Genomic DNA, 27,806 nt, shown 5'->3' with positions numbered 1-27,806 from the left:
AAATATCTGTCATTCTCATTGAAAGCAAGTCTAAGAAGCAGGTGATCTGTTCTATGTGTGCTATTTCCTTGCTTCCCGGTTTTACATTTTAGTTGTTTTGTTGATGGTCTTATCTAGAGCGACTTACAGTAGTGAGTGCATACATTTAAATTCATACTGGTCCCCCGTGGGAGTCAAACCCACATCCCTGGCATTGCAAGTGCCATGCTCTACCAGATGAGCCACACAGGTCTTCAGTTTTGTTTTTGCATCTTTTACTTTTGGTTTTGTGCCCCAGCTTCAAACAGCTGAAAACACAGTATTTTTGGTTATGGAAAAGATATTTTACTGTGATTTAGATGGTACAATGATTGTCTACACACTATACTTGTTTTGCCACATAAACTGAAATTAGGCAAACTATTAGAATGTTAGCAACCAGTAATTGGCACAGTAATTTCTGCATCATTCATCTTTAAGCTGTATCATATTGAGCCAATGGGTATTTCATGCATCTGCATTGCTTGCTGTTTGAGGTTTTAGGCTGGGTTTCTGTATAGCACATTGTGACATCTGCTGATGTAAAAATGGCTTTACAAATGAATTTGATTGATTGCTATTCGCCCAAACCTTCCCAAACCTGAGAAGATAAATTCTGTCTGTTTGGAAACATCAGATTGGAGTTAGCCCTCTTTGGGCCAATCAGATCTGAGGTACCGGCCTGACATATTATCTGTAAAATTGTTCTGTGAATAAACTCTCTTTAGATTGGAACTATTTGAAATGTATAAAGCTCAGAGAACCTTTTCCATCAGGAAGCTTGCGCCTAGGCTAGACAAGTTGAATGAGCCCATCGCAAAAGGCAACATTGTTATGTGTGACACACTCAGCCGACATTGTTGACATGAAAGTGAGTGTGTATGTGTCCATGCGCGCACACACACAAACACACACACACCGTAATCAGAGCACTAACTTTTTGTCTAAACAAGCTGTTCCTGAAACTTTCCACACCCAGAGGAAATATGACAAACAAACTTTGTGGGACCTGCCAACAAAAGACAAAACATTCAATGAAACAATCTAACGCTGAACTGGCCACCTAAAGATTCAATAAACAATTGTCTGTGTGGTTTTCACTGTGATCCCTTGTTCATACAGACCGTGACACAAATAATAAACGCATAACAAAATTAATAGAACTCTACGCAAATTAAATTTCTGAATGTGCCGGTTGCTGCGCTCCCATGCTGTGAAGAAGGGACAGAGTAAATATTTAGTTGAAGGAGAGAGGAGGCACTGGGCTGCGTCCGTGGGAGATGAATCTGTAGAGCAATTCAACCTCCCCCACGCATGTTCACTGGCCCTCGGGCACTCACTTTCTCTCCATCTCTCTCCCTCCTTCTCTTGCTGTCTTTCCCTCTGTATCTCTTCATCTCCCTCTATTCTCCCCCCTCTCTCTATCTCCCTTTCTTTTGCAGTTCTTCATTGTCTTGCTGATAATCCTGCTGGCAGAGCTGATACTACTCATCCTGTTCTTTGTGTATTCAGATAAGGTAAGGATACTTTAATGTCCCCAATGTTAACAGTGTTTGACTATGATACATTATACATGATACATTAAGATACTCCAGAAAACCCTTACAGTTGCCTAAGAGTACTTCTCAGTGACCATGAAAAAGAGCGCCACCAAGTGGTGGTCTTTGAAATAGGTACAACTGTCCCAGAGTCCTGGCAAGAGGACTGATAATGACCAGCAGGAGACAGGGTTGGGTTACAATCAGGGTTGGGGAGTAACGGATTACAAAAAACGGTAACTGTAATCCGTTACGTTACCAGTAAAAAATATTGTAATCAGACTACAGATTTTTGAAAAACTAGATGATTACTTTTAAATTCCGAAAGTATGTTTGCGAAAAACATCTTTGACACTTCTCTGTTTTCTCAATGACATTCAAATCAGCATTGAAAAAAGGCGCAAGTTTAAATTTGTTCCACCTGAGCGAGTCTGACCACAAGTCAGAGACCACTATGATGACACACCAAATATGTTTGATGGATCGCGGGAAAAGAGACGGAATAGGCTTTTGTAGGCTATAGTCCAAGCTATGTCTTCCAATGGTGCCACTGCTGTCGGCATCCAAAGATTATCCAACTTGATTAAACGTTTACGGATATCACTTATTATTGATATCTACAAAGCGCATTCATGTGAATCACAATGCTGCTCTATCATTTTATCTATTTGCGCCTTACAGATTTTGGATGTTGTGGATGCCTGTTCAAAAATCTACATTTGTATTTGAACCCAATTATGGTTGAATTCAAGAAGTTTAACCTGCCTATCAATCATTGTTTTTGAAACCAGTGGACAGCCAGTGAAAAATGCGCTCTTGCAACAGCTGCATAGTGCGGATCCAAGCCTATGGAATAAAAGTGGGTTTTTTATTGCTCAATCTAATTCATGCTGATAAAAAATGTATATGTAGGCCTAATGGACACATGCTCAAACTCACACACTTTTGATAGACTTAAGAGGAAATCTGTAGTTGCTACATACATTTTTGGACAGTACCAGTCAAAAGCACCCCCACACAATCACACCACCTCCTCCATGCTTCCCGGTGGGAACCATACATGCGGAGATCATCTGTTCACCTACTCTGCATCTCACAAAGACACGGTGGTTGGAACCAAAAATCTCAAATTTGGACTCATCAGACCAAAGGACAGATTTGCATCGGTCTAATGTCCATTGCTGGTGTTTCTTGGTCCAATCAAGTCTCTTCTTCTTATTGGTGTCCTTTAGTAGTGGTTTCTTTGCAGCAATTTGACCATGAAGGCCTGATTCATGCAGACTCTTCTGAAAAGTTGATGTTGAGATGTGTCTGTTACTTGAACTCTGTGATGCATTTATTTTGGCTGCAATTTCTGAGGCTGGTAACTCTAATGACCTTATCCTCTGCAGCAGAGGTATCTCTGGGTCTTCCTTTCCTGTGGCGGTCCTCATAATCATAGCGCTTGATGGGTTTTGCGTCTGCATTTGAATGTCTTGAAAATTTCTGCATTGATTGACCTTCATGACTTTAAGTAATGATGGACTGTTGTTTCTCTTTGCTTATTTGAGCTGTTCCACAATATGAACTTGGTCTTTTACCAGATAGGTTATTCCACAAATGAACTTTTAACAAGGTACACATGTTAATTGAAATGCATTCCAGGTGACTACCTCATGAAGCTGGTTGAGAGAATGCCAAGAGTGTGAAAAGCTGTCAAGGCAAAGGGTGGCTACATTGAAGAATCTCAAATATAAAATATATTTGGATTTTTTTAACACTTTTTTGGTTACTACATGATTCCATATGTTTTATTTCATAGTTTTGATGTCGTCACTTTTATTCTGCAATGTTGAAAATTGTCAAAAATAAAGAAAAACCCCAGAATGAGTACTTTGACTGGTACTGTATATCAACTGAACCCTAACCAGTTACTAGAACACTTGCTTGGTCAAAGACTCACTAACACCAGTCAGGGACTCCAGAAGAAGGATTGTTCATGTTGCACGGGTCCAGAAGTGAGTTGAGGTGGAGGACAGGACTTTATAAAGGTTGTCTCAATCTGCCCTCCTGGAGACAACAAAAGAGTTCAGGGCCAGACTGGTGTCTCCAACCCCAGGATATACCACTGATTGGCTGACCGGGTCAGCTGACTCTGGTCCATGGCAACCCGGTCCCTAACACATAGGTGTGAAGTGGCCTTCTGCAGCAGGAAAATAGCTTCAGGCTGAGGTCGGGGGTTGGTAACCTACCCCAGCTGTACGAAGTCACAATGTTTGTCATCAGAATTGGGAGAATCCATGCCAGCGTAGCCCCCCCCAAAAAATTGTATCTCAGATTGTTCTGGCAATTCTCACAGATAAACTTAATTGGGAGGAAGGATGATTGACCGCTTTTTACATTTGTATGACTTTTTTTGAAAATCATGATGAAAGTGGCCATTTTAGGCCCTTTTTAGACCTACAGTATACATGCCTCCAGTAAGACCCTATGATCTGTGAACCATACATGATACAAATCTAATCTAATTCTACTTCTCACATGCGGCAAGTACAACAGGTACTTAACCAACAATGCAGCTAAGAAAAATAAGTGTAAAAAATAGCTAAGTAGGGGCCTCCCAAGTGGCGCAGCGGATAAGGGCGCTGTACTGCAGCACCAGCTGTGCTACCAGAGACCCTGGGTTCGCGCCCAGGCTCTGTCGTAACCGGCTGCGACCGGCCTTGACCGGGAGGTCCGTGGGGCGATGCACAATTGGCCTATCGTCATCCGGGTTTGGCCGGTAGGGATATCCTTGTCTCATCGCGCACCAGCGACTCCTGTGGCGTGCCAGGCGCAGTGCACGCCAACCAAGGTTGCACGGTGTTTCCTCCGACACATTGGTGCGGCTGGCTTCCGGGTTGAATGCGCGTGTGTTAAGAAGAAGCAGTGTGGGTTGGGTTGTGTATTGGTGGACACATGACTTTCAACCTTCGTCTCTCCTGAGCCCGTACGGGAGTTGTAGCTATGAGATAATATAGTAGCTACTAAACAATTGGATACCATGAAATTGGGGAGAAAAAGGGGTAAAAAATAATAATAATACAATAGATAAGTAAAAAAAAAAAATAATAATTAAAGAGCAGCAGTAAAATAACAGTAGCGAGGCTATATACAGGGGTTACCGGTAAAGTGTCAATGTGTGGAGGCACAGGTTAGTTGAGGTAATATGTACATGTAGGTAGAGTAAAAGTGATTATGCATAGATAATAAACAGAGAGTAGCAAATAGTCTGGATAGCCAGTTGATTAGCTGTTCAGGAGTCTTATGGCTTACCTTTCCCTCTGACACCTCCTGGTATAGAGGTGGCAGGAAGCTTGTCCCCAGTGATGTACTGGGCCGTATGGACTGCCCTCTGCAGTCGGAGGCAGTGATGCAACCAGTCAGGATGCTCTCGATGGTGCAACCATTTGAGGATCAGCCAAATCTTTTCAGTCTCCTGAGGGGTAGGCGATGAATAGGCGATGTCGTGCCCTCTTCACTTGTCTTGGTGTGTTTGGACCATGATAGTTTGTTGTTGATTTGGACACCAAGGAACTTGAATCTCTCAATCTGCACCCATCGATGAGAATGGGTGCATGCTCGGTACTCCTTTTCCTGTAGTCCACAATCATCTCCTTTGTCTTGATCATGTTGAGGTAGAGGTTGTTATCCTGGCAACACATGGCCAGGTCTCTGACTTCGTCCTTAAAGGCTGTCTCATCGTTGTCGGTGATCAGGCCTACCACTGTTGTGCTGTCTGCAAACATAATGATGGTGTTGGAGTCATGCCTGGCCATGCTGTCATGAGTAAATAAGGAGTACAGGAGGTGACTGAGCACGCATCCCTGAGGGGCCCCCGTGTTGAGGATCAGCGGGGCAGGAAGTCCAGGAAGTCATCAGGAAGTCCAGGGTTCAGTTGCAGAGGGAGGTGTTTAGTCCCAGGGTCCTTAGCTTAGTGATGAGGACACTATAGTGTTGAACGCTGAGCTGTAGTCAATGAATAGCATTCTCACGTAGGTGTTCCTTTTGTCCAGGTGGGAAAGGGCAATGTGGAGTGCAATAGAGATTGCATCATCTATTGATCTGTTGGGGCGAAATGCAAATTGGAGTGGGTCTAGGGTTTCTGGGATAATGGTGTTGATGTGAGCCATGACTAGCCTTTCAAAGCACTTCATGGCTACAGATGTGAGTGCTATGGGTCAGTTGTCATTTAGGCAGGTTACCTTAGTGTTCTTGGGTACAGGGACTATGGTGGTCTGCTTGAAACATTTTGGTATTACAGACTCCGTCAGGGACATGTTGAAAATGTCAGTGAGGACACTTTCCAGTTGGACAGTGCATGCTCAGAGTACATATCCTGGTTATCCGTCTGGCCCCGCAGCCTTGTGAATGTTGACCTGTTTAAAGGTCTTACTCACATCGGATACAGAGTGCATGATTACACAGTCGTCTGGAACAGCTGATGCTTTAATGCATGCTTCAGTGTTGCTTGCCTCGAAGTGAGCATAGAAGTGATTTAGCTCGTCTGGCAGGCTCATGTCACTGGGTAGCTCGCGGCTGTGCTTCCCTTTGTAGTCTGTAATAGTTTGCAAGCCCTGCCACATCCAACGAACGTCAGTGCTGGTGTAGTACAATTCTATCTTAGTCCTGTATTGATGCTTTGCTTGTTTGATGGTTCGTCTGAGGGCATAGTGGGATTTCTTGTAAGCGTGTCCTGGTTAGAGTCCCACTCCTTGAAAGATCCATGGCAAAAGATCCAAGATCCATGATCCATTCTGGTTGGGGTATGTACGTACAGTCAGTGTGGAGACGACATCATTGATGCACTTATTAATGAAGCCAGTGACTGATGTGGTGAACTCCTCAATGTAATTGGAAGAGTCCCGGAACATGTTCCAGTCTGTGCCTGCTAAACAGTTCTGTAGCTTAGCATCTGCGTCATTTGACCACTTCTTTATTGACAAGTTTGCTTGTAAGCAGGAATCACGAGGATAGAAATATGGTCAGATTTGCCAATTGGAGGGCGAGGGAGAGCTTTGTACACATCTCTGTTTGTGGACTAAAGGTGGTCTCGAGTTTTTTTTTCTCAGGTTGCTCATTTAACATGCTGGTAGAAATTAGGTCAAACGGATTTAAGTTTCCCTGCATTAAAGTCCCTGGGCCACTAGGAGTGCCGCCTCTGGATGAGCGTTTTCCAGTTTGCTTATGGCCTTATACAGCTCATTGCATGCGTCCTTAGTGCCAGCATTGATTTATGGCGCTAAATAGATAGCTATGAAAAATATAGATGATAACTTGGTAAATAGTGTGGTGTACAGCTTATCATGAGATACTCTACCTCAGGTGAGCAAAACCTTGAGACTTCCTCACTTTTAGATTTCGTGCACCAGCTGTTGTTTACAAATATACACAGACCTTGTCTTACCGGAGGTGGCTGTTCTATCTTGCCAATGCAGCGTTAACCCCTCCAGCTGTATGTTATTCATGTTGTCGTTCAGCCACGACTCGGTGAAGCACAAGATATTCCAGTTTTTAATGTCCCGTTGGTAGGATATTCTTGATCGTAGCTTGTCTATTTTGTTATCCAATAATTGTACGTAGGCTAATAGGACTGATGATGGAGGCAGATTACCCACTCGCCGTCGGATCCTTACAAGGTACCCTAACCTGCGAAACAAATCAAGGATTTGGGCTTTGTCGGATGTCTGAAGTAAAGAAAATATTTGTCCAGTATGAGGTAAGTAATTGCTGTCCTGATATCTGGAACTCTTTTCGGGCATAAGAGACGGTGGCTGAAGCATTATGTACAAAATAAGTTACAAATAACGTGAAAAAACACACACAATAGCACAATTGGTTAGCAGACCGTAAAACTGCAGCCATCTCATCCGGCGCCATTCTAATCATACAAACAACATATTGATGTCATTATATTCCTTATAGTATGCTGTTCTAAAATATGAAGTTTGTCTTCATTTTGAATTAAATATGTCTGATTTAATTTATTAAATATTAAAAATATTAATATCTGAAAGTTGCCTTTGACTTTGCTTAATACATTGTTTGGAACAATATACTCTTCAAGTACAGCAAATTTCCAGTGTGGGCTCTCTGCTAATTCTGAAGGTAAGGTACCTTTTACGAGCACCACCAAACCAGTGAATGGGAAAATGGATTCAAAGCGAACTCCCTCTTCTGGTGATTAGCTGAATGTGCAGTCCTAAAGGAAGGCTGTAATTGGTTAAAAACCTATAATGTCAATATCAATATGTATAATTTGGGTCATATCATTAAACGTACCGGAGAGCCCAATCTGGAAATTTGACGTGTTTGAAGAGTATATTGTTACAAACAAATGAAATAGAGTGCTTTTGAGATAGTAATATTCATATTTTTTATGTTGAATAAATTAATTTGAAAAATAGTATTTCAGAATCTAGACATACTCAATATTTGAGAGCACCCTCTAATGACACCAATATGTTGTCTGTATCATGTATGGTTCTCAGATCATGGTCTTACTGCAGGCATGTATAGATCTAAAAAAGGGCCTAAAATGGCCACTTTCATCATGAATTTCCAAAAAAATGGTTTGTGATACAAATTGTATAAGCATGTCAAACGTCCTTCCTCCCAATGAAGTTACAATGTGACAATTGACAGAACATTTTCGGCCAACTCTGGCGTGGAATCTCCCAATTCACTTAACATCTACTTTCCTTTAATTACTTATCATGTATTAGGCCTCACATGAAAACCGACATGAAACCTGCAGACATACTGCATATTTGCACACACCCCAAGGCACAAATGGTGTCATGTACATAAGCACGGCCCAGTTGTTCTATGCTGAGTGTCCTCAGTCTCCCCTTTCAAAGACACTTGTCTCACAGCGAGAGTTTAAGCGTCTTCACCCCTCAGAGGTGACCCCCAGGGTTAAAAAGATCACAGGTCAGCCCGCACAAAGCAGTCTAACCCCTGGCCAGTTGGCTCGGTGTAATTGCTCCTGAGCTCTGTTTTAGCCCCACTCTCTTATTTCCCCCACCTAAATCTTGAGATCAGCATTTCCCATGACCCCTAGAGCCAGGGATGTTGCTATGTGCTGCTATGTATGGCCAGGGTCTGAGAATCTGAGAACACTGGATAGTATGTAAAGCTCATGAGATTATTGACCGCCATGGGTGAAGTCTTAAAAATCAACCTATAAATGTTCACAGATAGATGACGCACCCAAATATTTCAAATCAAAGTTTATTTGTCACGTACATAGATTTGCAGGAGTTATAGCAGGTGCAGGGAAATGCTCATGTTACTAACTCCAACCGTGCAGTAGAATGTCACGTAAATACAATGCAAATACGCACAAAAAATAAATCTAAACAATAAAGCAAGAAATGACAGAAAGAAAATGGTATGTACAGTAGTAGTTAAATTAAGACGAGCTATATCGAGAATACAGTATATAATGTACATGCACACTGAGTAAACAACAGTATATAACAGAATAAACATACATTTTGTGTAGGTCAAATGGACCAGCAATGAAATTGTGAAAGTATCCTCTTTTGTCCAAGGGCATTGTATGAAATTTTTAAAAATGAGTCAGGGAAAAATCTTTCTTTATATATTTTAAGTCGTTTCCCTCCGGGACATAAATTAATTCGCTTTGTTCTGAGGTTATTGCTCAAATTCAGCTTCTCCAACAGATAAAGGAATGACTTTAGCAGTTAGCACCCAATCCATTCAGAGATTTGAATCTATCCCTGTCTCCCAGGAAGGCAGGCAGGCACACACTATCAGGAGTCAATATGTCTGCCGTAGCCTTATTTCCAGATATCACCAGCTTAACATCATAAACCCAAACAAGAGCCTTTCCAAAGGATCTTATAGGAGAGTACTTGACAGCAGTACAGCAGTCTCAGATCACCTGTGAAGGTGTGGGGTGATTGGCAGTCAGAGAAGCCTGGGCTCATGTCCACTCAGAGTAGAAGTGCTGATCTAGGATCAGTTTTGCCTTTTAGATTATTATTATATATTTTTTTTTAAACCTTATTTTACCAGGTATAAATAGACAGGGGGACTTGGGAGTGCTGATTATAGGATCAGTACCCCTCTGTCAATGTAATCTTGTTCATTAAGATCTAAAAGGCAAAGACACTCCTACTTTAGACCATCAAGGACATCAACCACCCCTAGCCACGGCCTGTTCACCCCGCTACCATCCAGAAGGCAAGGTCAGTACAGGTGCATCAAAGCCATCGGGTACAGGCCTAACACTGTTGTGTCGTCTGCAAATGTAATGATGGTGTTTGGGTCGTGCCTGGCCATGCAGTCGTGGGTCAACAAAGAGTCACTGGTGATTCCTGCTTTAATTTTTGCTTGTAAGCAGGAATCAGGAGGATAGAGTTGTGGTCGGATATACCAAATGGAGGGTAAGGGAGAGCTTTGTACGCATCTCTGTGTGTGGAGTACAGGTGATCTAGATTTTTTTCCCCTCTGGTTGCACATTTAACATGTTAATGGTAATTTGGTAGAACTTATTTAAGATTCCCTGCAATAAAGTCTCCGGCCACTAGGAGCGCTGCCTCTGGGTGAGCGGTTTCCTGTTTGCTTATTTCCTTATACAGCTGACTGAGTGCAGTCTTAGTCCCAGCATCTGTCTGTGGTGGTAAATAAACAGCCACGAAAAGTATAGCTGAAAACTCTCTTGCCAAGCAGTGTGGCCTGCAATTTATCACAATATACACTACTTCAGGTGAGCAAAATCTAGAGACATCCTTAGATGTGATATTTCGATGTACCGATCCTGTGCAGGTGTTGTTACACCTGGTCTGCCACTACGAGGATGATCAGCTGTCCGTCCTGTCTCCCTGTAGAGCTGTCTTAGGCGTCTCACAGTACGGATATTGCAATTTATTGCCTTGGCCACATCTGCAGTCCTCATGCCTCCTTGCAGCATGCCTATGGCACATTCACACAGATGAGCAGGGACTGTGGGTATCTTTCTTTTGGTGTTTTTCAGAGTCAGTAGAAAGGCCTCTTTAGTGTCCTAAGTTTTCATAACTGTGACCTTAATTGCCGACCATCTGTAAGCTGTTAGTGTCTTATCGACCGTTCCACAGGTGCATGTTCATTAATTGCATTTCACTACACCCGCAATAACATCTGCTAAATATGTGTATGTGACAAATACAATTTGATTTGATTAGACTCTGAAAGGCTTTATGAATACAGGCCCTGATCCTAGATCAGCTCTGCTACTTGGAGTGGCTTCGTAAATACGGATGCTGCCATTTTGTGCTGTAAGACCGACTTTAGGCTTTACTGTAAGAGTTGTCTCAAGTTAGTTGTATTCAAATCCAGTCAATAGCTCCAGTGGTTTCTGAGCCCTCTGTCTCCTGTGTGTATCTCAAAATCAAATCAAATGTCATTTTATTTGTCACATACACATGGTTAGCAGATGTTAATGCGAGTGTAGCGAAATGCTTTGTGCTTCTAGTTCCGACAGTGCAGTAATATCTAACAAGTAATCTAACAATTCCCCAACAACTACCTAATACACACAAATCTAAAGGGGTGAATGAGAATATGTACATATAAGTATATGGATGAGCGATGTCCGAGCGGTATAGGCAAGGTGCAGTAGATGCTATAAAATACAGTATATACATGAGGTATGAGTAATGTAAGATATGTAAACATTATTAGTGGCATTATTTAAAGTGGCATCATTTAAAGTGACTAGTGATCCATTTATTAAAGTGGCCAGTAATTGGGTCTCAATGTAGGCAGTAGCCTCTCCGAGTTAGTGATTGCTGTTTAGCAGTCTGATGGCCTTGAGATAGAAGCTGTTTTTCAGTCTCTCGGTCCCAGCTTTGATGCACCTGTACTGACCTCGCCTTCTGGATGGTAGCGGTGTAAACAGGCAGTGGTTTGAACAGGATGGTAGCGGTGTGAACTCCACTTGCACATTAAGGTTAGATGAAGGGACGATAACGCGGATGGCCTGAAATGTATCTTCTTTTGTTGGTCTCTAAGTGTCACTCAAATGTAAAGCTGTTCCTGCAAATTGTGTGTTATTGAATGTGGCATGTCTTGCTTTTCTTGGTTCAGGAACTCCGTATCAGGTCAGGAATAGTTCAGCACAGGATTATTCAGACTGTGTTCAGACTGTACCATTACATGAGGCTACTGGATATGAGAATGGTGAGGAGAGAGTATGGAGCGATTTGTAGGCCCTGAACATAATTGTTTTTGTTTTTTAATTTTCTTTCTCATTCTCTCTTTTGCTTTCTCTCTATCGCTCTCGTTATTATTATTATTTTTTTTTTCTCTCTCTATATATATATTTATATCTCGTGTTAGATTCTCCCCCATCCTCGAGCTCTGCGATCAGAAGAATGGCTAGTTTACCAAAGCTATTTGATACGGAAATCACAAGGCATGAGTATGCTCTGGTGTTTGATACCACATGATGGGATATGTCAGTTCACTGGAATATGGGAGTATCTTCCTAGCCTGGAATCTAGTTGATATGCTTAATTTCATAATTGAAACATAGCATATCAGTTTTTAATTCCAGGCTAGTATCTTCCCCTTCTCCCACGGTGGCTCTGCAGTGGGAGTCTTGCCTCCAGGTATGGTAGAGACTCAGGTCTCTTTCCATTGCAGTTCAAAATAAGCAAACACAGGCTTCATCTCTGATAAAACTGCTCCAGTATACTACTACTGGCCCTGCAGTGACCCACTATCTGACTACAGCAGATGGCAAGGCCAGACAAAAAATGACTCATCTGTCTTCAGCGCCGTGGCCTCATTCTGGGTCAGCTACCCTATGCTAACGTTAATGACGCCAGGCACACAAGCCATAGACTGTGATACAAGACTGCTAAATAGCTAATCAAATGGCTACCCGGACTAAATGGAAATGTACCCTTTTTGCACTAACACACTTGCACTGACTCTATGCACACACGCTGGAATCTACCAACATTCTCACACATACACTGACACCCCAACACACACACACACACACACATATATACTACATATATATTTATATTTTTATAATCCACCTTTTATTTAACCAGGTAGGCCAGTTGAGAACAAGTTCTCGTTTACAACTGCGACCTGGCCAAGATAAAGCAAGGCATTCTGACAAAAACAACAACACAGAGTTACACATTAAACAAACGTACATTCAATATTACAATACAAAAATCTATGTACAGTGTGTGCAAATGTAGAAGAGTAGAGAGGTAAGGCAATACATAGGCCATAGAGGTGAAATATTTACAATTTAGCATTAACACTGGAGTGATAGATGTGCAGATGATGATGTGCAAGTAGAGATACTGGTGTGCAAAAGAGCAAGAGGATAAGTAACCATATGGGGATGAGGTAGTTGGGTGTGCTATTTACAGATTGGCCAAGTACAGGTACAGTGATCGGTAAGCTGCTCTGACAGCTGATGCTTGAGAGAGATATGACTCCGGCCAAAGGAAGTGTTGGCTTTGGGGATGACCAGAAAAATATACCTGCTGGAGCGTGTGCTACGGGTGGGTGTTGCTAGGGTGACCAGTGAACTGAGATAAGGCGGGGCTTTACCTAGCAATGACTTATAGATGACCTGGAGCCAGTGGGTTTGGCGACAAATATGCAGTGAGAGCCAGGAAACGAGAGCATACAGGTCACAGTGGTGGGTAGTATATGGGGTTTGGTGACAAAATGGATGGCACTGTGATAGACTACATCCAGTTTGCTGAGTAGAGTGTTGGAGGCTATTTTGTAAATGACGTCGCCAAAGTCAAGGATCGGTAGGATAGTCAGTTTTATGAGGGTATGTTTGGCAGCATGAGTGAAGGATGCTTTGTTGCGAAATAGGAAGCTGATTCTAGATTTAATTTTGGATTGGAGATGCTTGCTGTGAGTCTGGAAGTAGAGTTTATAGTCTAACCAGACACCTAGGTATTTTTAGTTGTCCACATATTCTAAGTCAGAACCGTCCAGAGTAGTGATGCTAGTCTTGTGGGAAGCAATAGGTTGAAAAGCATGCACTTAGTTTTACTAGCATTTAAAAGCAGTTGGAGGACACGGAAGGAGTGTTGTAATGGCATTGAAGTTTGTTTGAAGGTTTGTTAACACAGTTTCCAAAGAAAGGCCAGATGTATACAGAATGGTGTCGTCTGCGTAGAGGTGGATCAGAGAATCACCAGCAGCAAGAGCGACATCATTGATATATACAGAGAAAAGAGTCGGCCTGAGAATTGAACCCCTGTGGCACCCCCATAAAGACTGCCAGAGGTCCGGACAACAGGCCCTCTGATTTGACACACTGAACTTTGTCTGAGAAGTGGTTGGTGAACCAGGCGAGGCAGTCATTTGAGAAGCCAAGGCTAGTGAGTCTGCCGATAAGAATGTGGTGATTGCCAGAGTCGAAAGCCTTGGCCAGGTCGATGAAGACGGCTGCACAGTACTGTCTTTTATCAATGGTGGTTATGATGTCTTTTAGGACCTTGAACGTGGCTGAGGTGCACCCATGACCAGCTCAGAAACCAAATTGCATAGTGGAGAAGGTACGGTGTGATTCTAAATGGTCTGTGATCTTTGTTAACTTGGCTTTCAAAGATTTTAGAAAGACAGGGCAGGATGGATATAGGTCTATAACAGTTTGAGTCTAGAGTGTGGGGAGGACCACGGCAGCTTTCCAATCTTTGGGGATCTCAAACAATACGAATGAGAGGTTGAACAGGCTAGTAATAGGGGTTGCAACCATTTTGGCGGTTAATTGCAGAAAGAGAGGGTCCAGATTGTCTAGCCTAGCTGATTTGTAGGGATCCAGATTTTGCAGCTCTTTCAGAACATCAGCTATCTGGATTTGGGTGAAGGAGAAGCAGGGGGGGGCTTGGGCAAGTTGCTGCAGGGGGTGCTGAGATGTTGGCTGGGGTAGGGGTAGCCAGGTGGAAAGCATGGCGAGCTGTAGAAAAATGCTTATTGAAATGATTGATTATCGTAGGTTTATCGGTGGTGAAAGTGTTTCCTAGCCTCAGTGCAGTAGTGCTACAGGATGCAAATTTCTGTTTGAAAAAGCTGACCTTAGCTTTCCTAACTGACTGAGTATATTGGTTCCTGTTCATCTAATACAGTACGCCACAGGATGTTTATGTGCTGGTGAAGGGCAGTCAAGTCTGGGGTGAACCAAGGGCTATATCTGTTCTTAGTTCAACATTTTTGAATTGGGCATGCATATTAAAGATGGTGCTCTTAAAAAAAATGTTACCCCTTTTTCGTGGTATCCAATTGTTAGTAGTTACTATCTTGTCTCATCGCTACAACTCCTGTACGGGCTCGGGAGAGACGATGGTCCAAACTCATGCGTCCTCCGAAACCCGTAAGCCAGCCGCATCAATGTGTCAGAGGAAACACCGTGCACCTGGCGACCTGGTTAGCGTGCACTGCGCCCAGCCCACCACAGGAGTCGCTAGTGCGCGATGGGACAAGGATATCCCTACCGGCCAAACCCTCCCTAAGCCGGACGACGCCAAGCCAATTGTGCGTCGACCCATGGACCTCCCGGGCGCAGCCAGCTGCGACACAGCCTGGGCTCAAACCCAGAGTCTCTGGTAGCACAGTGATGCAGTGCAGTGCCCTAGACCACTGCGCCACCAGGGAGGCCCTAGGAAAACACTTTTAAAGAGCAACCAGGCATCCTCTACTGACGGGATAAGGTCAATATCCTTCCAGGATACCTGGGCTAGGTCAATTAGAAAGGCCTGCTCGCTGAAGTGTTTTAGGGAGTGTTTGACAGTGATGAGGGGTGGTCGTTTGACCGCGGACCCATTACGCATGTAGGCAATGAGGCAGTGATCGCTGAGATCCTGGTTGAAGACAGCAGAGGTCTATTTAGAGGGCAGGTTGGTCAGGATGATATCTAAGAGGGTGCCCATGGTTATAGATTTAGGGTTGTACCTGGTAGGTTCCTTGATAATTTGTGTGAGATTGGGGGCATCTGGCTTAGATTGTAGGATGGCCGGGGTGTTAAGCATGTCCCTGTTTAGGTCATCTAACAGTATGAACTCTGAAGATAGATGGGGGGCAATCGATTCGTATATGGTGTCCAGGGCACAGCTGGGGGCTAAAGGGGGTCTATAACAAGCAGCAACTGTGAGAGACTTGTTTCTGGAAAGGTGGATTTTTAAAAGTAGAAGCTCAAATGGTTTGGGCACAGACCTGGGTAGTATGATAGAACTCTGCAGGCTATATCTGCAGTAGATTGCAACTCCACCCCCTTTGGCAGTTCTATCTTGTCGGAAAATGTTATAGTTAGGGATGGAAATTTCAGGATTTTTGGTGGCCTTCCTAAGCCAGGATTCAGATACGGCTAGGACATCCGAGTTGGCGGAGTAACATGCGAACACATGCATACCAGGGATACAACAGTACAGTGGGCCCACCGTTCGGTATGTATCACGGTTTGTGGGCCACGGTAACGGTACGGTTTCGGTATCTTTATATTTTAAGTTTGCACACGTAGCTCTTCATCTCCCAAACCAGTACATAGTGAACCATCACAGTGAGGTAGCTTCCAGTACATAGTGAACCATTACAGTGAGGTAGCTTCCAGTACATAGTGAACCATTACAGTGAGGTAGCTTCCAGTACATAGTGAACCATCACAGTAAGGTAGCTTCCAGTACATAGTGAACCATTACAGTGAGGTAGCTTCCAGTACATAGTGAACCATCACAGTGAGGTAGCTTCCAGTACATAGTGAACCATCACAGTAAGGTAGCTTCCAGTACATAGTGAACCATCACAGTGAGGTAGCTTCCAGTACATAGTGAACCATCACAGTGAGGAAGCTTCCAGTACATAGTGAACCATCACAGAGAGGTAGCTTTGAGTTGCTCTGGATGTCCAACTATCAGTGGAGAGAGCTAGATAGGTTGTATGTGTCAATTTGTTTTCAATTTCTCTCCGTGATGTTTCATAGAGTTTGGGAATTACTTTTCCGCTGAAATGTGTGCGGGAGGGGACATTGTAACACGGTTACATTTTTTTCATCAGGTGACGAAATCCTGAGTCAGTAACCACCGAATGGGGCTGCAAATCTTTGGCTATGAATACTCCCACTGCTTTCGTTATTTCTTTGTTTTTCTGAATTTGTTGCAAATTGTCGTTGGAAGGCAACGGCGAGAGATTGTTGTGTTTTGGCTAACGGGTGGACTCTCCTTGCTCCAGCTGCAAGGGATACAGCCAGGTGATGGCCACATAATTGACACATCATGTAAGAATTGTTTTCACTTCAGTAGCTAATGGTGAAAAAGCAATGCTTGCAGACTGTACTTTGTTTGTTTATGGTCTTCTTACACTCGTCATCGTATTGACCGTTGAATCCAAAATGTTCCCACACAGCAGATTTGAAAGACGGTGGTGCCTCTTCAAATTTGCTTCACTCTGTCTCGCTATCGCTCGCCATTGTCTGGTTGGAGCTGAGAGAATATTTGTTTTTAGTTTTCCCTTTCTTCATGGGGCCCTTTTAGGGGGATTTCCTACTGAGATGTCACTGCAAATCGTCCATAGGTTGTTTAAGGGGGAGGGTTGCGGTCACTGCAGTTGCTACATTTTGAGACATTGCTGTGGAGTAAAGTTTGTCAGCCCGCAGGAGCCCCCTAACGGCCAGGGGCCCCAAGCAGTTGCCTGCATTGCCTGTTCACAAGCTGGGTGTTTGGTTCTGTGGATCTGAATGTACAACGTGCGTGTAGTCTGCAGCACAATAAGCAAGTTTTGGAAATTATAGGAAAATGACAGGCATATTGTAATTCTGCGGTTCACGGGTGCGTATTGAACCGTAGGGGGCATACTGAAAGGTTTGACAACGTACTGTTTCATCCCTAATGCATACTGACGCTACACACACACACACTCTTTCACACTCACTACATATGCTGCTGTTACTGTCTATTATCTTTCCTGTTGCCTAATCACTTTACCCTTACCAATATGTACATAGCTACCTCAATTACCAGTACCCCTGCACATGGATTAAGCACTGTTACTCCCTGTTTATAGCCATGTTATTTTTTACTCCATATTGTTATGCATTATCCATTCCTCGTGTCGCTATTTCTGTTTTATTCTACTTGTATCTTGAACTCTGCATGGTTGGAAAACGACCTGTAAGTAAGCATTTAATTTCACTGTCTACAGCTGTTGTTTATGAAGCATGTGACAAATAACATTTGATTTGATTTGGGGAAAGGGAGGATGGAGAAACAGGGAGGACGGGGCGATGTCCGGGCCCTAGAGGGTTTCAGGAGTGGTTGAAGGTTTTGCTGCTCCTTCTTGCCCCTGCTAGAAGACCGCAACAGCATTTTAGTGTGTATGGGGTTGTGAGCCCCTCTGGCATCTCACAGTGCTGGACAAATTGGGAGAATTAAAGTAGTACTGTACTATAAATCCCCACCCATACATTATTTATCCACCATCCACCATTCAATTACACTCTCTTGCCCTGTCTATCGGTCCACAGCCAGGACCCCCTGCAGTCAGCACTGACCTTAATCACTCTACAGTCTATAGAGGGAGATTAGAGTAGCTCTATTAATGAACTTGTGTTGTTGGGCTCTTTTGGCTTCTTGGCTTTGCCCTGCTGTTTTTGTTGTTGTTTCTCTCTGTTAGAGGGACAGTGAACAAGCCGTTAGTGGTCAGAGGATGAGATCTGTGTGTGTGAACTGTTGAGGGAGGGGCATAGATAGGGCGGGGCTCTGGGACCAGTTCCAAACCATGTGACAGACATGGGATGACCCCCAGAGTATCTTACTGTATGTGAGGACTGGCGATGGACACTGGGTGGGGCACTGGGACAGGTTCCAAACATACAGTAGAACCCAATCTGGCTAAGTTCCTCATATACGTGAGCACTAGCAAGGGACACTGGGTGGGGTGCTCTGTCCCATTCCAAACCATGTGACTGATACCATGTGGTACCCAGCCTGGCTGAGTGTTGTTGTGCCAGCTCTTAGCATGGACACCTGTGCGTGTCTGTCTGTATCGTAGAGTGTCCCAGGTGGTGTGGCTGGGTCTCAATAGCAGACAACGGTTCAAATACTATTTGAAATATTTTCAAATACTTTTGCTGGGCTTGATTGAACTTGCCTGTCTCAATGGAACCAATAGAATATTAGCAAAAGTGCAAAACCTGACCATCTGGCAATTAATGGTAGGCTAGAGCAAACGGTAAAATGATTTGAACGATTGTGAGTAGTATCTGAACCCAGGTGTGCTCAGTAGCAGCCCTGGCCAGGTAGCGGAGTGTTCAGTGAACTGTGGTTAGAACAAATCCAACGGGAGCAGGTCAGGAGGATTACGCTAGGATTTGAACGTGGGGATGTCTAAGAAATATTTTCTCTTTGATCAACAATATAGTTCTCCCTCAGTGAGCATTAAGGCACCACAATGTAAGCTATAAGATGTGTGGTGAGTCACACAGCCTTTAGTGGTTTTCTTACCTATTTTTACCTGAATGTAAACCTTATTTGTCCAGGTTCGCCAACTATGTCATCTAATTCTCATTTTCAATTCCAATCCATTTCTGACCTTGAAACGTCAACACGATAAACAGTGGTAGCAGAGGTGATGTGTGTGGGAGCTATCTTTTCTACAAAGTAGTAATCGCTGGAGCTATAATTCCCTGCACCACAAATAAGAAAATAACAGCATGCAAACATGTCACTTCTGAAAGTGAACAAAACAATGGACAATGTACTCAAAAAATGTTGTATATTTTCAAACGGGATATTTTACTTAAAAAAGCTTTGATACTAAAAAGCTATTCTCTTTACATTCACCTGGCCAAGTGACCCAAGCCCCAGAGAGAGAAAGAAATCGTCTTCCATGACAGAGGAAAATCAAGGTCCGTGTCCAAATGCCTGTACTTACCCAAGCAGTCTACTACTTAGACCGTATGTGGAAAATATGACCTTTCATAGTATGTGAAATGTAGGAAAATGTGTATGCTTTAAATGCCAGGATGTCATACTCATTTCAAATCAAATCAAATCAAATGTATTTATTTAGGCTTTTCATCTGGTACAATTCGCTGTACACTATTGAGGAAGAGAATAACACTTTATAACATTTTATTTGTCACATGGCCGAATACCACAGGTGTAGACTTTACAGTGAAATGCTTTCTTACGAACCCTTTCACAACAATATAGAGTTAAAAAGTAAGACAAATAGTATGATAAGTATACAATATATAGTTTTAGTAAGTAGTAGGCAAGAGAGATTTCTGACAAGGCCATTGTCTTCCATGACAAAGGAGCCAGAGGAGCCAGGCATCCCCCAGGTCTGTAGGTCATTAGCAGGCAGGGGGTAGCAGGGTTCCTCTCTCTCACACTGGCTGTCTGCTCTGAAACACTTTACAGTGATCTCAGAGCCACTTGCCCCCAGCAGCCAGGGCAGGACACCCTGACACTGTCGTGTCTTTACTATCATTAACTGAAGACTGATAGTTTTTATCAAAGATTCTCTGTAATTAGTTATTACGCGATCAACTGATTAATCACATAATTAATTAACCTGGAAGTCGGAGAGCCAAGGAAAAATATTAAGATTACAAAGTTATCATTTCCTAAAATAACTTTTCAGATATTTTATCTGATCAATTAGTCTTCGAATTAATTAATGATTTACTTTACCTCACATTAGTCTCATTCCAAACGTCGTAAATCTGCACGAACCCAGTCTTCACTATGAGTCATCCATACATCAATTGTCTTAAATAATTTATGTATTACTAACTAAGTAATTCACAGAAATGCATAAACAAACAAACAAACAAGGTAAATGTGGTTACATTAAATGATAGGAGAATGTGCCCTAGTGGGCTAAACTGGCATGGCGGTTTGTTAGACAAAAGGGAAGTGGGGATCGACTAAGAGGTCACTACAGAGTGATAATTCTTTGAAATAATTGAAATGCTAATCCTTTGCACATGAACGCTCACTCATTCGGGAACAATTGCAATCAATATATATATATTTACGCTCAGTATGTCGTCTTGATTGCTGGTGAAAAGTTTGTTTATTTTGTAGAATTGTCCGTCTCTCTCCCTCTCTCTCTCTCTGTCGTGGTTAGAGAGGATTGTTCAGAGTGACATTCGTTATGGATAGATGTTTCGGCAGTTGTCGTTCTTCGCGTTCAATGATACAGAATTCCTAGCTGCAGACTAGTAATTAATATCAAAGACTTGTTCTTTGATAGCTGACAAGGTACAAATCTGTCGTTCTGCCCTTGAACAGGCAGTTAACCCACTGTTCCTAGGCTGTCATTGAAAATAAGAATTTGTTCTTAACTGACTTGCCTAGTTAAATAAAGGTAAAATAAAATAAATAAATAAATTATTCTGTCGGTATCAATAGTCTAAGAGTTTAACCACGTGGTATGGTTAAAAGATTCAGCCATGGTCTACAACCTTTGTCTCATCCTAATGGAGAAAAGCATGTTCTGTAACCTTTAGCCATCTCGTAATAGAGGTAAGCTCAGTCTGCTGATCGAAAACCCGAGTGGGGGTTTTATTCGGAAGGGCCGAAGAGGGCTGTCCCAGGATGTCTGACCCTAACTGGGCTCAGGGGCGGTCCTCTGATTTAGTTCAACTCAGAAGGGAATTGTATTTTTCTTCATTAAACAGTCCAAAATCATATTACACAATTATACAAACAGTATCATACTCACTCATTCATCTTATACAACAATTAGATGTAAACCTCATATCTGAGGCTATTATATAAAGAGCGTTATGATAATGTGGCCACACCGTCTCCCATGAGCTTCCCCAAGTTGTGACAAACGGACCAGTTCGTAGCTGGATTCTTCACTGATCTTTTATAATTTCTCCGGAACATGAAATTTGTTCGTACCTCAAGTTCTGTGAGGTGGGAGGATTTCCTTTGTTCTCCATGAAAATCTACTCTCTCTCTACTATGTGGCCATGTGGCAGGGTCTTCTCAGGAATTTATGACCTCTGACCACAGCAGCCTTGTTGAAGGAGGAAAGTGTTAAGTCTATGTTAGTCTATGTTAGTGTGTCTGTCTCTAGCACCGGAGACACACGGTGACCGGTGTGAAGCTGTCTCCTTATCTAATCACTTACAGTAGTGTAATGGCCTTTCCCTCTTACTCCCTCTCACTGTCCATCCCATCCACCTGGCCATGGCTCCAGCCTGCAGCCCGCATCCCCCTGGCTTGCTTGGACATGATGGATGCCCTCTCGCTCCCATCCTATTCTGCTGATGCAGGTGGATCTGCAGCCCAGAGGAAGCCAGTACAGTGTGCTCCATAATGAGACACATTTTACACTCTGTCAATATGTCTCCTTTAGGTATTCTGTTGATGCATTTTGACAGCTGCTGAGGAAAGTTAATCTCATCATGAGTGATTTTTCTCTAGGAACGGCATAGTTTTGCTATCAGGGAACTACTTCACCATCAGTATAGACTTGAGTCAAGCGTTTTATCAGAACTCACACAATGTGTTTGCAACCATTTCTGCTGTGAATAGAGAAAAATTGATCAAAGTAGTGAGAGATCAAGCCTGTCGTTGTTTTGCAGTCATTAGTATGCCTCGCTAACTGTGGTAAACACTTGATCATTATGTTGCATTTCAAGCCAGGTTCGAAGAAGGTGCTTTTGGGCTCAATGATGACTGGTCCCCTGTTCTCTCCTGTGATTGTGTGGCTGTGGGGAGCAGTAATGAGCAAGAGAGAGTAGAGCGGTAGGAAGGAGGGAGAGAGTAGAGAGAGACTCAGTGGGAGATGGAGACATGGGGCTGAGAGAGGGAGAGCTGGATGATAGTGGAGAGAAGGAGACATGGGGCTGAGAGAGTGAGAGATGGATGATAGTGGAGAGGTGGAGACATGGGGCTGAGAGATGGATGATAGTGGAGAGGTGGAGACATGGGGCTGAGAGATGGATGATCGTGGAGAGATGGAGACATGGGGCTGAGAGAGGGAGAGCTGGATGATAGTGGAGAGATGGAGACATGGGGCTGAGAGAGGGAGAGATGGATGATAGTGGAGAGATGGAGACATGGGGCTGAGAGAGGGAGAGCTGGATGATAGTGGAGAGATGGAGACATGGGGCTGAGAGAGGGAGAGATGGATGATAGTGGAGAGATGGAGACATGGGGCTGAGAGATGGATGATAGTGGAGAGATGGAGACATGGGGCTGAGAGATGGAGACATGGGGCTGATAGTGGAGCTGGAGACATAGTGGATGATAGTGGAGAGATGGAGACATGGGGCTGAGAGAAGGAGAGCTCGATGATAGTGGAGAGATGGAGACATGGGGCTGAGAGAGGGAGAGATGGAGACATGGGGCTGAGAGAGGGAGAGATGGATGGAGAGATGGATGATAGTGGAGAGATGGAGACATGGGGCTGGAGATGGGATGATAGAGAGAGATGGATGATAGTGGAGATGGAGACATGGGGCTGAGAGAGGGAGAGATGGATGACATGGAGACATGGGGCTGAGAGGGAGAGCTGGATGATAGTGGAGAGATGGAGACATGGGGCTGAGAGAGGGAGAGCTGGAGACATGTGAGAGAGATGGATGATAGTGGAGAGATGGAGACATGGGGCTGAGAGAGGGAGAGATGGATGATAGTGGAGAGATGGAGACATGGGGCTGAGAGAGAGGAGAAGATGGATGGTGGAGAGATGGAGACATGGGGCTGAGAGAGAGAGATGGATGATAGTGGAGAGATGGAGACATGGGGCTGAGAGATGGATGATAGTGAGAGATGGAGACATGGGGCTGAGAGAGGGAGATGATGGAGAGATGGAGACATGGAGAGATGGAGACATGGGGCTGAGAGAGGATGATAGTGGAGAGATGGAGATAGTGGAGAGATGGAGACATGGGGCTGGGGCTGGAGAGAGGCTGAGAGATGGATGATAGTGGAGAGATGGAGACATGGGGATGGAGACATGGGGCTGAGAGAGGGAGAGATGGATGATAGTGGAGAGATGGAGACATGGGGCTGAGAGAGATAGTGGAGAGATGGATGATAGTGGAGAGATGGAGACATGGGGCTGAGAGATGGATGATAGTGGAGAGATGGAGACATGGGGCTGAGAGAGGGAGAGATGGATGATAGTGGAGAGATGGAGACATGGGGCTGAGAGAGGAGAGATGGATGATAGTGGAGAGATGGAGACATGGGGCTGAGAGAGGGAGAGATGGATGATTGTGGAGAGATGGATGGGGCTGAGAGACATGGAGACATAGGGGCTGAGAGAGTGAGAGATGGATGATAGTGGAGAGATGGAGACATGGGGCTGAGAGAGAGAGATGGATGATAGTGGACCGATGGAGATGATGAGAGTGGAGTGGAGAGATGGAGACATGGGGCTGAGAGGAGAGATGGGGCTGGAGAGATGGAGAGATGGATGATAGTGGAGAGATGGAGACATGGGGCTGAGGAGGGAGAGATGATGATAGTGGAGAGATGGAGACATGGGGCTGAGAGAGGGAGAGATGGATGATAGTGGAGAGATGGAGACATGGGGCTGAGAGAGGGAGAGATGGATGATAGTGGAGAGATGGAGACATGGGGCTGAGAGAGGGAGAGATGGATGATAGTGGAGAGATGGAGACATGGGGCTGAGAGAGGAGAGATGGATGATAGTGGAGAGATGGAGACATGGGGCTGAGAGAGGTGGAGAGATGGAGACATGGGGCTGGATGATGATAGTGGAGAGATGGAGACATGGGGCTGAGAGAGGAGAGGAGAGATGGAGAGGGCTGAGAGAGCTGGATGATAGTGGAGAGATGGAGACATGGGGCTGAGAGAGGGAGATGAGAGACATGGATGGATAGTGGAGAGATGGAGACATGGGGCTGAGAGAGGGAGAGATGGATGATAGTGGAGAGATGGAGACATGGGGCTGAGAGAGGGAGAGATGGATGTGGAGAGATAGTGGAGAGATGGAGACATGGGGCTGAGAGATGGAGAGAGATGGAGACATGGGGCTGAGAGGAGAGATGGATGATAGTGGAGAGATGGAGACATGGGGCTGAGAGAGGGAGAGATGGATGATAGTGGAGAGAGACATGGGGCTGAGAGAGGGAGAGATGGAGACATGGGGCTGAGAGAGGGAGAGATGGATGATAGTGGAGAGATGGAGACATGGGGCTGGAGAGATAGTGGAGAGATGGAGACATGGGGCTGAGAGATGGATGATAGTGGAGAGATGGAGACATGGGGCTGAGAGAGGGATGGAGACATGGGGCTGAGAGTGGAGAGATGGATGATAGTGGAGAGATGGAGACATGGGGCTGAGAGAGGGAGAGATGGATGATAGTGGAGAGATGGAGACATGGGGCTGAGAGAGATGGATGATAGTGGAGAGATGGAGACATGGGGCTGAGAGATGGATGATAGTGGAGAGATGGAGACATGGGGCTGAGAGAGGGAGAGATGGATGATAGTGGAGAGATGGAGACATGGGGCTGAGAGAGGAGATGGATGATAGAGAGATGGAGATAGAGGAGAGATGGAGACATGGGGCTGAGAGAGGAGAGATGGATGATAGTGGAGAGATGGAGACATGGGGCTGAGAGAGGGAGAGATGGATGATAGTGGAGAGATGGAGACATGGGGCTGAGAGAGGGAGATGGATGATAGTGGAGAGATGGAGACATGGGGCTGAGAGCTGGATGATAGTGGAGAGATGGAGACATGGGGCTGAGAGAGGGAGAGATGGATGATAGTGGAGAGATGGAGACATGGGGCTGAGAGAGAGAGAGCTGGATGATAGTGGAGAGATGGAGACATGGGGCTGAGAGAGGGAGAGATGGATGATAGTGGAGAGATGGAGACATGGGGCTGAGAGAGGGAGAGATGGATGATTGTGGAGAGATGGAGACATGGGGCTGAGAGAGTGCGAGATGGATGATAGTGGAGAGATGGAGACATGGGGCTGAGAGAGGAGAGATGGATGATTGTGCAGGGGCTGATGGAGACATGGGGCTGAGAGAGGGAGAGATGGAGACATGGGACATGGATGATAGTGGAGAGATGGAGACATGAGAGAGGGAGAGATGGATGATAGTGGAGAGATGGAGACATGGGGCTGAGAGAGGGAGAGATGGATGATAGTGGAGAGATGGAGACATGGGGCTGAGAGATGGATGACAGTGGAGATGGAGACATGGGGCTGGAGACATGGGGCTGAGAGATGGATGATAGTGGAGAGATGGAGACATGGGGCTGGCTGAGAGATGGAGAGATGGATGATAGTGGAGAGATGGAGACATGGGGCTGAGAGATGGATGATGGAGAGGAGAGATGGAGACATGGGGCTGAGAGAGGGAGAGATGGATGATAGTGGAGAGATGGAGACATGGGGCTGAGAGAGGGAGAGATGGATGATAGTGGAGAGATGGAGACATGGGGCTGAGAGAGGAGATGGATGATAGTGGAGAGATGGAGACATGGGGCTGAGAGATGGATGGATGATAGTGGAGAGATGGAGACATGGGGCTGATGATAGAGATGGAGACATGGGGCTGAGAGCTGGATGATAGTGGAGAGATGGAGACATGGGGCTGAGAGAGGGAGAGATGGATGGTGGATGGATAGTGGAGTGGAGAGATGGAGACATGGGGCTGAGAGAGGGAGAGATGGATGATAGTGGAGAGATGGAGACATGGGGCTGAGAGAGGGAGAGATGGATGATAGTGGAGAGATGGAGACATGGGGCTGAGAGAGATGGATGAGACATGTGGAGAGATGGAGACATGGGGCTGGGGCTGAGAGAGGGAGAGATGGATGATAGTGGAGAGATGGAGACATGGGGCTGAGGGATGATAGTGGAGAGATGGAGACATGGGGCTGAGAGAGGGAGAGATGGATGATAGTGGAGAGATGGAGACATGGGGCATGGGGCTGAGAGAGTGAGAGATGGATGATAGAGGTGGAGACATGGGGTTGAGAGATGGAGACATGTGGAGAGATGGATGATAGTGGAGACATGGATGAGGGAGAGATGGATGATAGGGAGAGATGGAGACATGGGGCTGAGATGGGATGATAGTGGAGAGATGGAGACATGGGGAGAGGAGAGATGGATGAGAGGGAGAGATGGAGACATGGGGCTGAGAGATGGATGATAGTGGAGAGATGGAGACATGGGGCTGAGAGAGGGAGAGATGGATGATAGTGGAGAGATGGAGACATGGGGCTGAGAGAGGGAGAGATGGATGATAGTGGAGAGATGGAGACATGGGGCTGAGAGAGGGAGAGATGGATGATAGTGGAGAGATGGAGACATGGGGCTGAGAGATGGATGATAGTGGAGAGATGGAGACATGGGGCTGAGAGAGGGAGAGATGGATGATAGTGGAGAGTGGAGACATGGGATGGAGACATGGGGCTGGAGACATGGGGCTGAGAGAGAGCTGGATGATAGTGGAGAGATGGAGACATGGGGCTGAGAGAGGGAGTGTTGGATGATAGTGGAGAGATGGAGACATGGGGCTGAGAGAGGGAGAGCTGGATGATAGTGGAGAGATGGAGACATGGGGCTGAGAGAGGGAGAGATGGATGATTGTGCAGGGAAATGATGGAGAGCACTAAGAGACAGATATGATGATTCCTCCCGACTGATGAGGTACATTACGCACACACTGCTCCACTTTGGCAGAGAGAGGGAGAAAAAAAGGATGATTCGAAATTATAGTAATCTTATTTCAAAGATTTGGGAGAATTTAAGTGGGTTATGTATGATTAATGATCATTTTTTATTCTTTGTGAAATTATAATTACTCTGAAGAAACAAATTCCTCTCTTATGATTAATTCAGCAAATCATTTATTTACACTTGTTTTATTTTTTTCACACCGATTATGAATCAGTATGTATCACTCAAGATAATTCAAATGAGTTCAAATGTTTTGCTGTGGCTCACTGATTGTGACACAGAATAGTAGGGGCCTACTGGTCTTTCAAAGGGTCATCTTATATTTCAATATCCTCAGCAAGAATCGATTGTTGTTATTCTCTGACTGCTCAGTTCCTGTCCAGAAGTATTGTACTTTGATGTCCGGTCCTTTCATATTAATTTTTACCTTTTACCAAACAACGAGCCAGTCTTTAGTAACAATGTTGTTGTCTCACACAGCTATCTTAAGACGAATACACTTAACTGTAAGTCGCTCTTGATAAGACCGTCGTCTAAACG

At 44.6% G+C, this 27,806-nt stretch overlaps 1 protein-coding gene across 2 annotated transcripts in view; it reads left to right on the top strand.

Moving 5' to 3' along the window:
• LOC112218755 (tetraspanin-9) overlaps positions 1–27,806 on the top strand; it is a 289,884-nt gene that overhangs the window by 252,105 nt on the left and 9,973 nt on the right. For both annotated transcript variants that reach the window (XM_024379866.2, XM_024379867.2), the window contains one exon: positions 1,461–1,535. In XM_024379866.2, coding sequence (XP_024235634.1) covers positions 1,461–1,535 — 75 coding nt within the window. The remainder of the gene's footprint in view (positions 1–1,460; positions 1,536–27,806) is intronic.

Source organism: Oncorhynchus tshawytscha, linkage group LG19 (genome assembly GCF_018296145.1).
Source record: "Oncorhynchus tshawytscha isolate Ot180627B linkage group LG19, Otsh_v2.0, whole genome shotgun sequence".
NCBI classification, from domain to species: Eukaryota; Metazoa; Chordata; class Actinopteri; order Salmoniformes; family Salmonidae; genus Oncorhynchus; species Oncorhynchus tshawytscha.
This window is presented reverse-complemented; position numbering and strand designations above follow the sequence as displayed.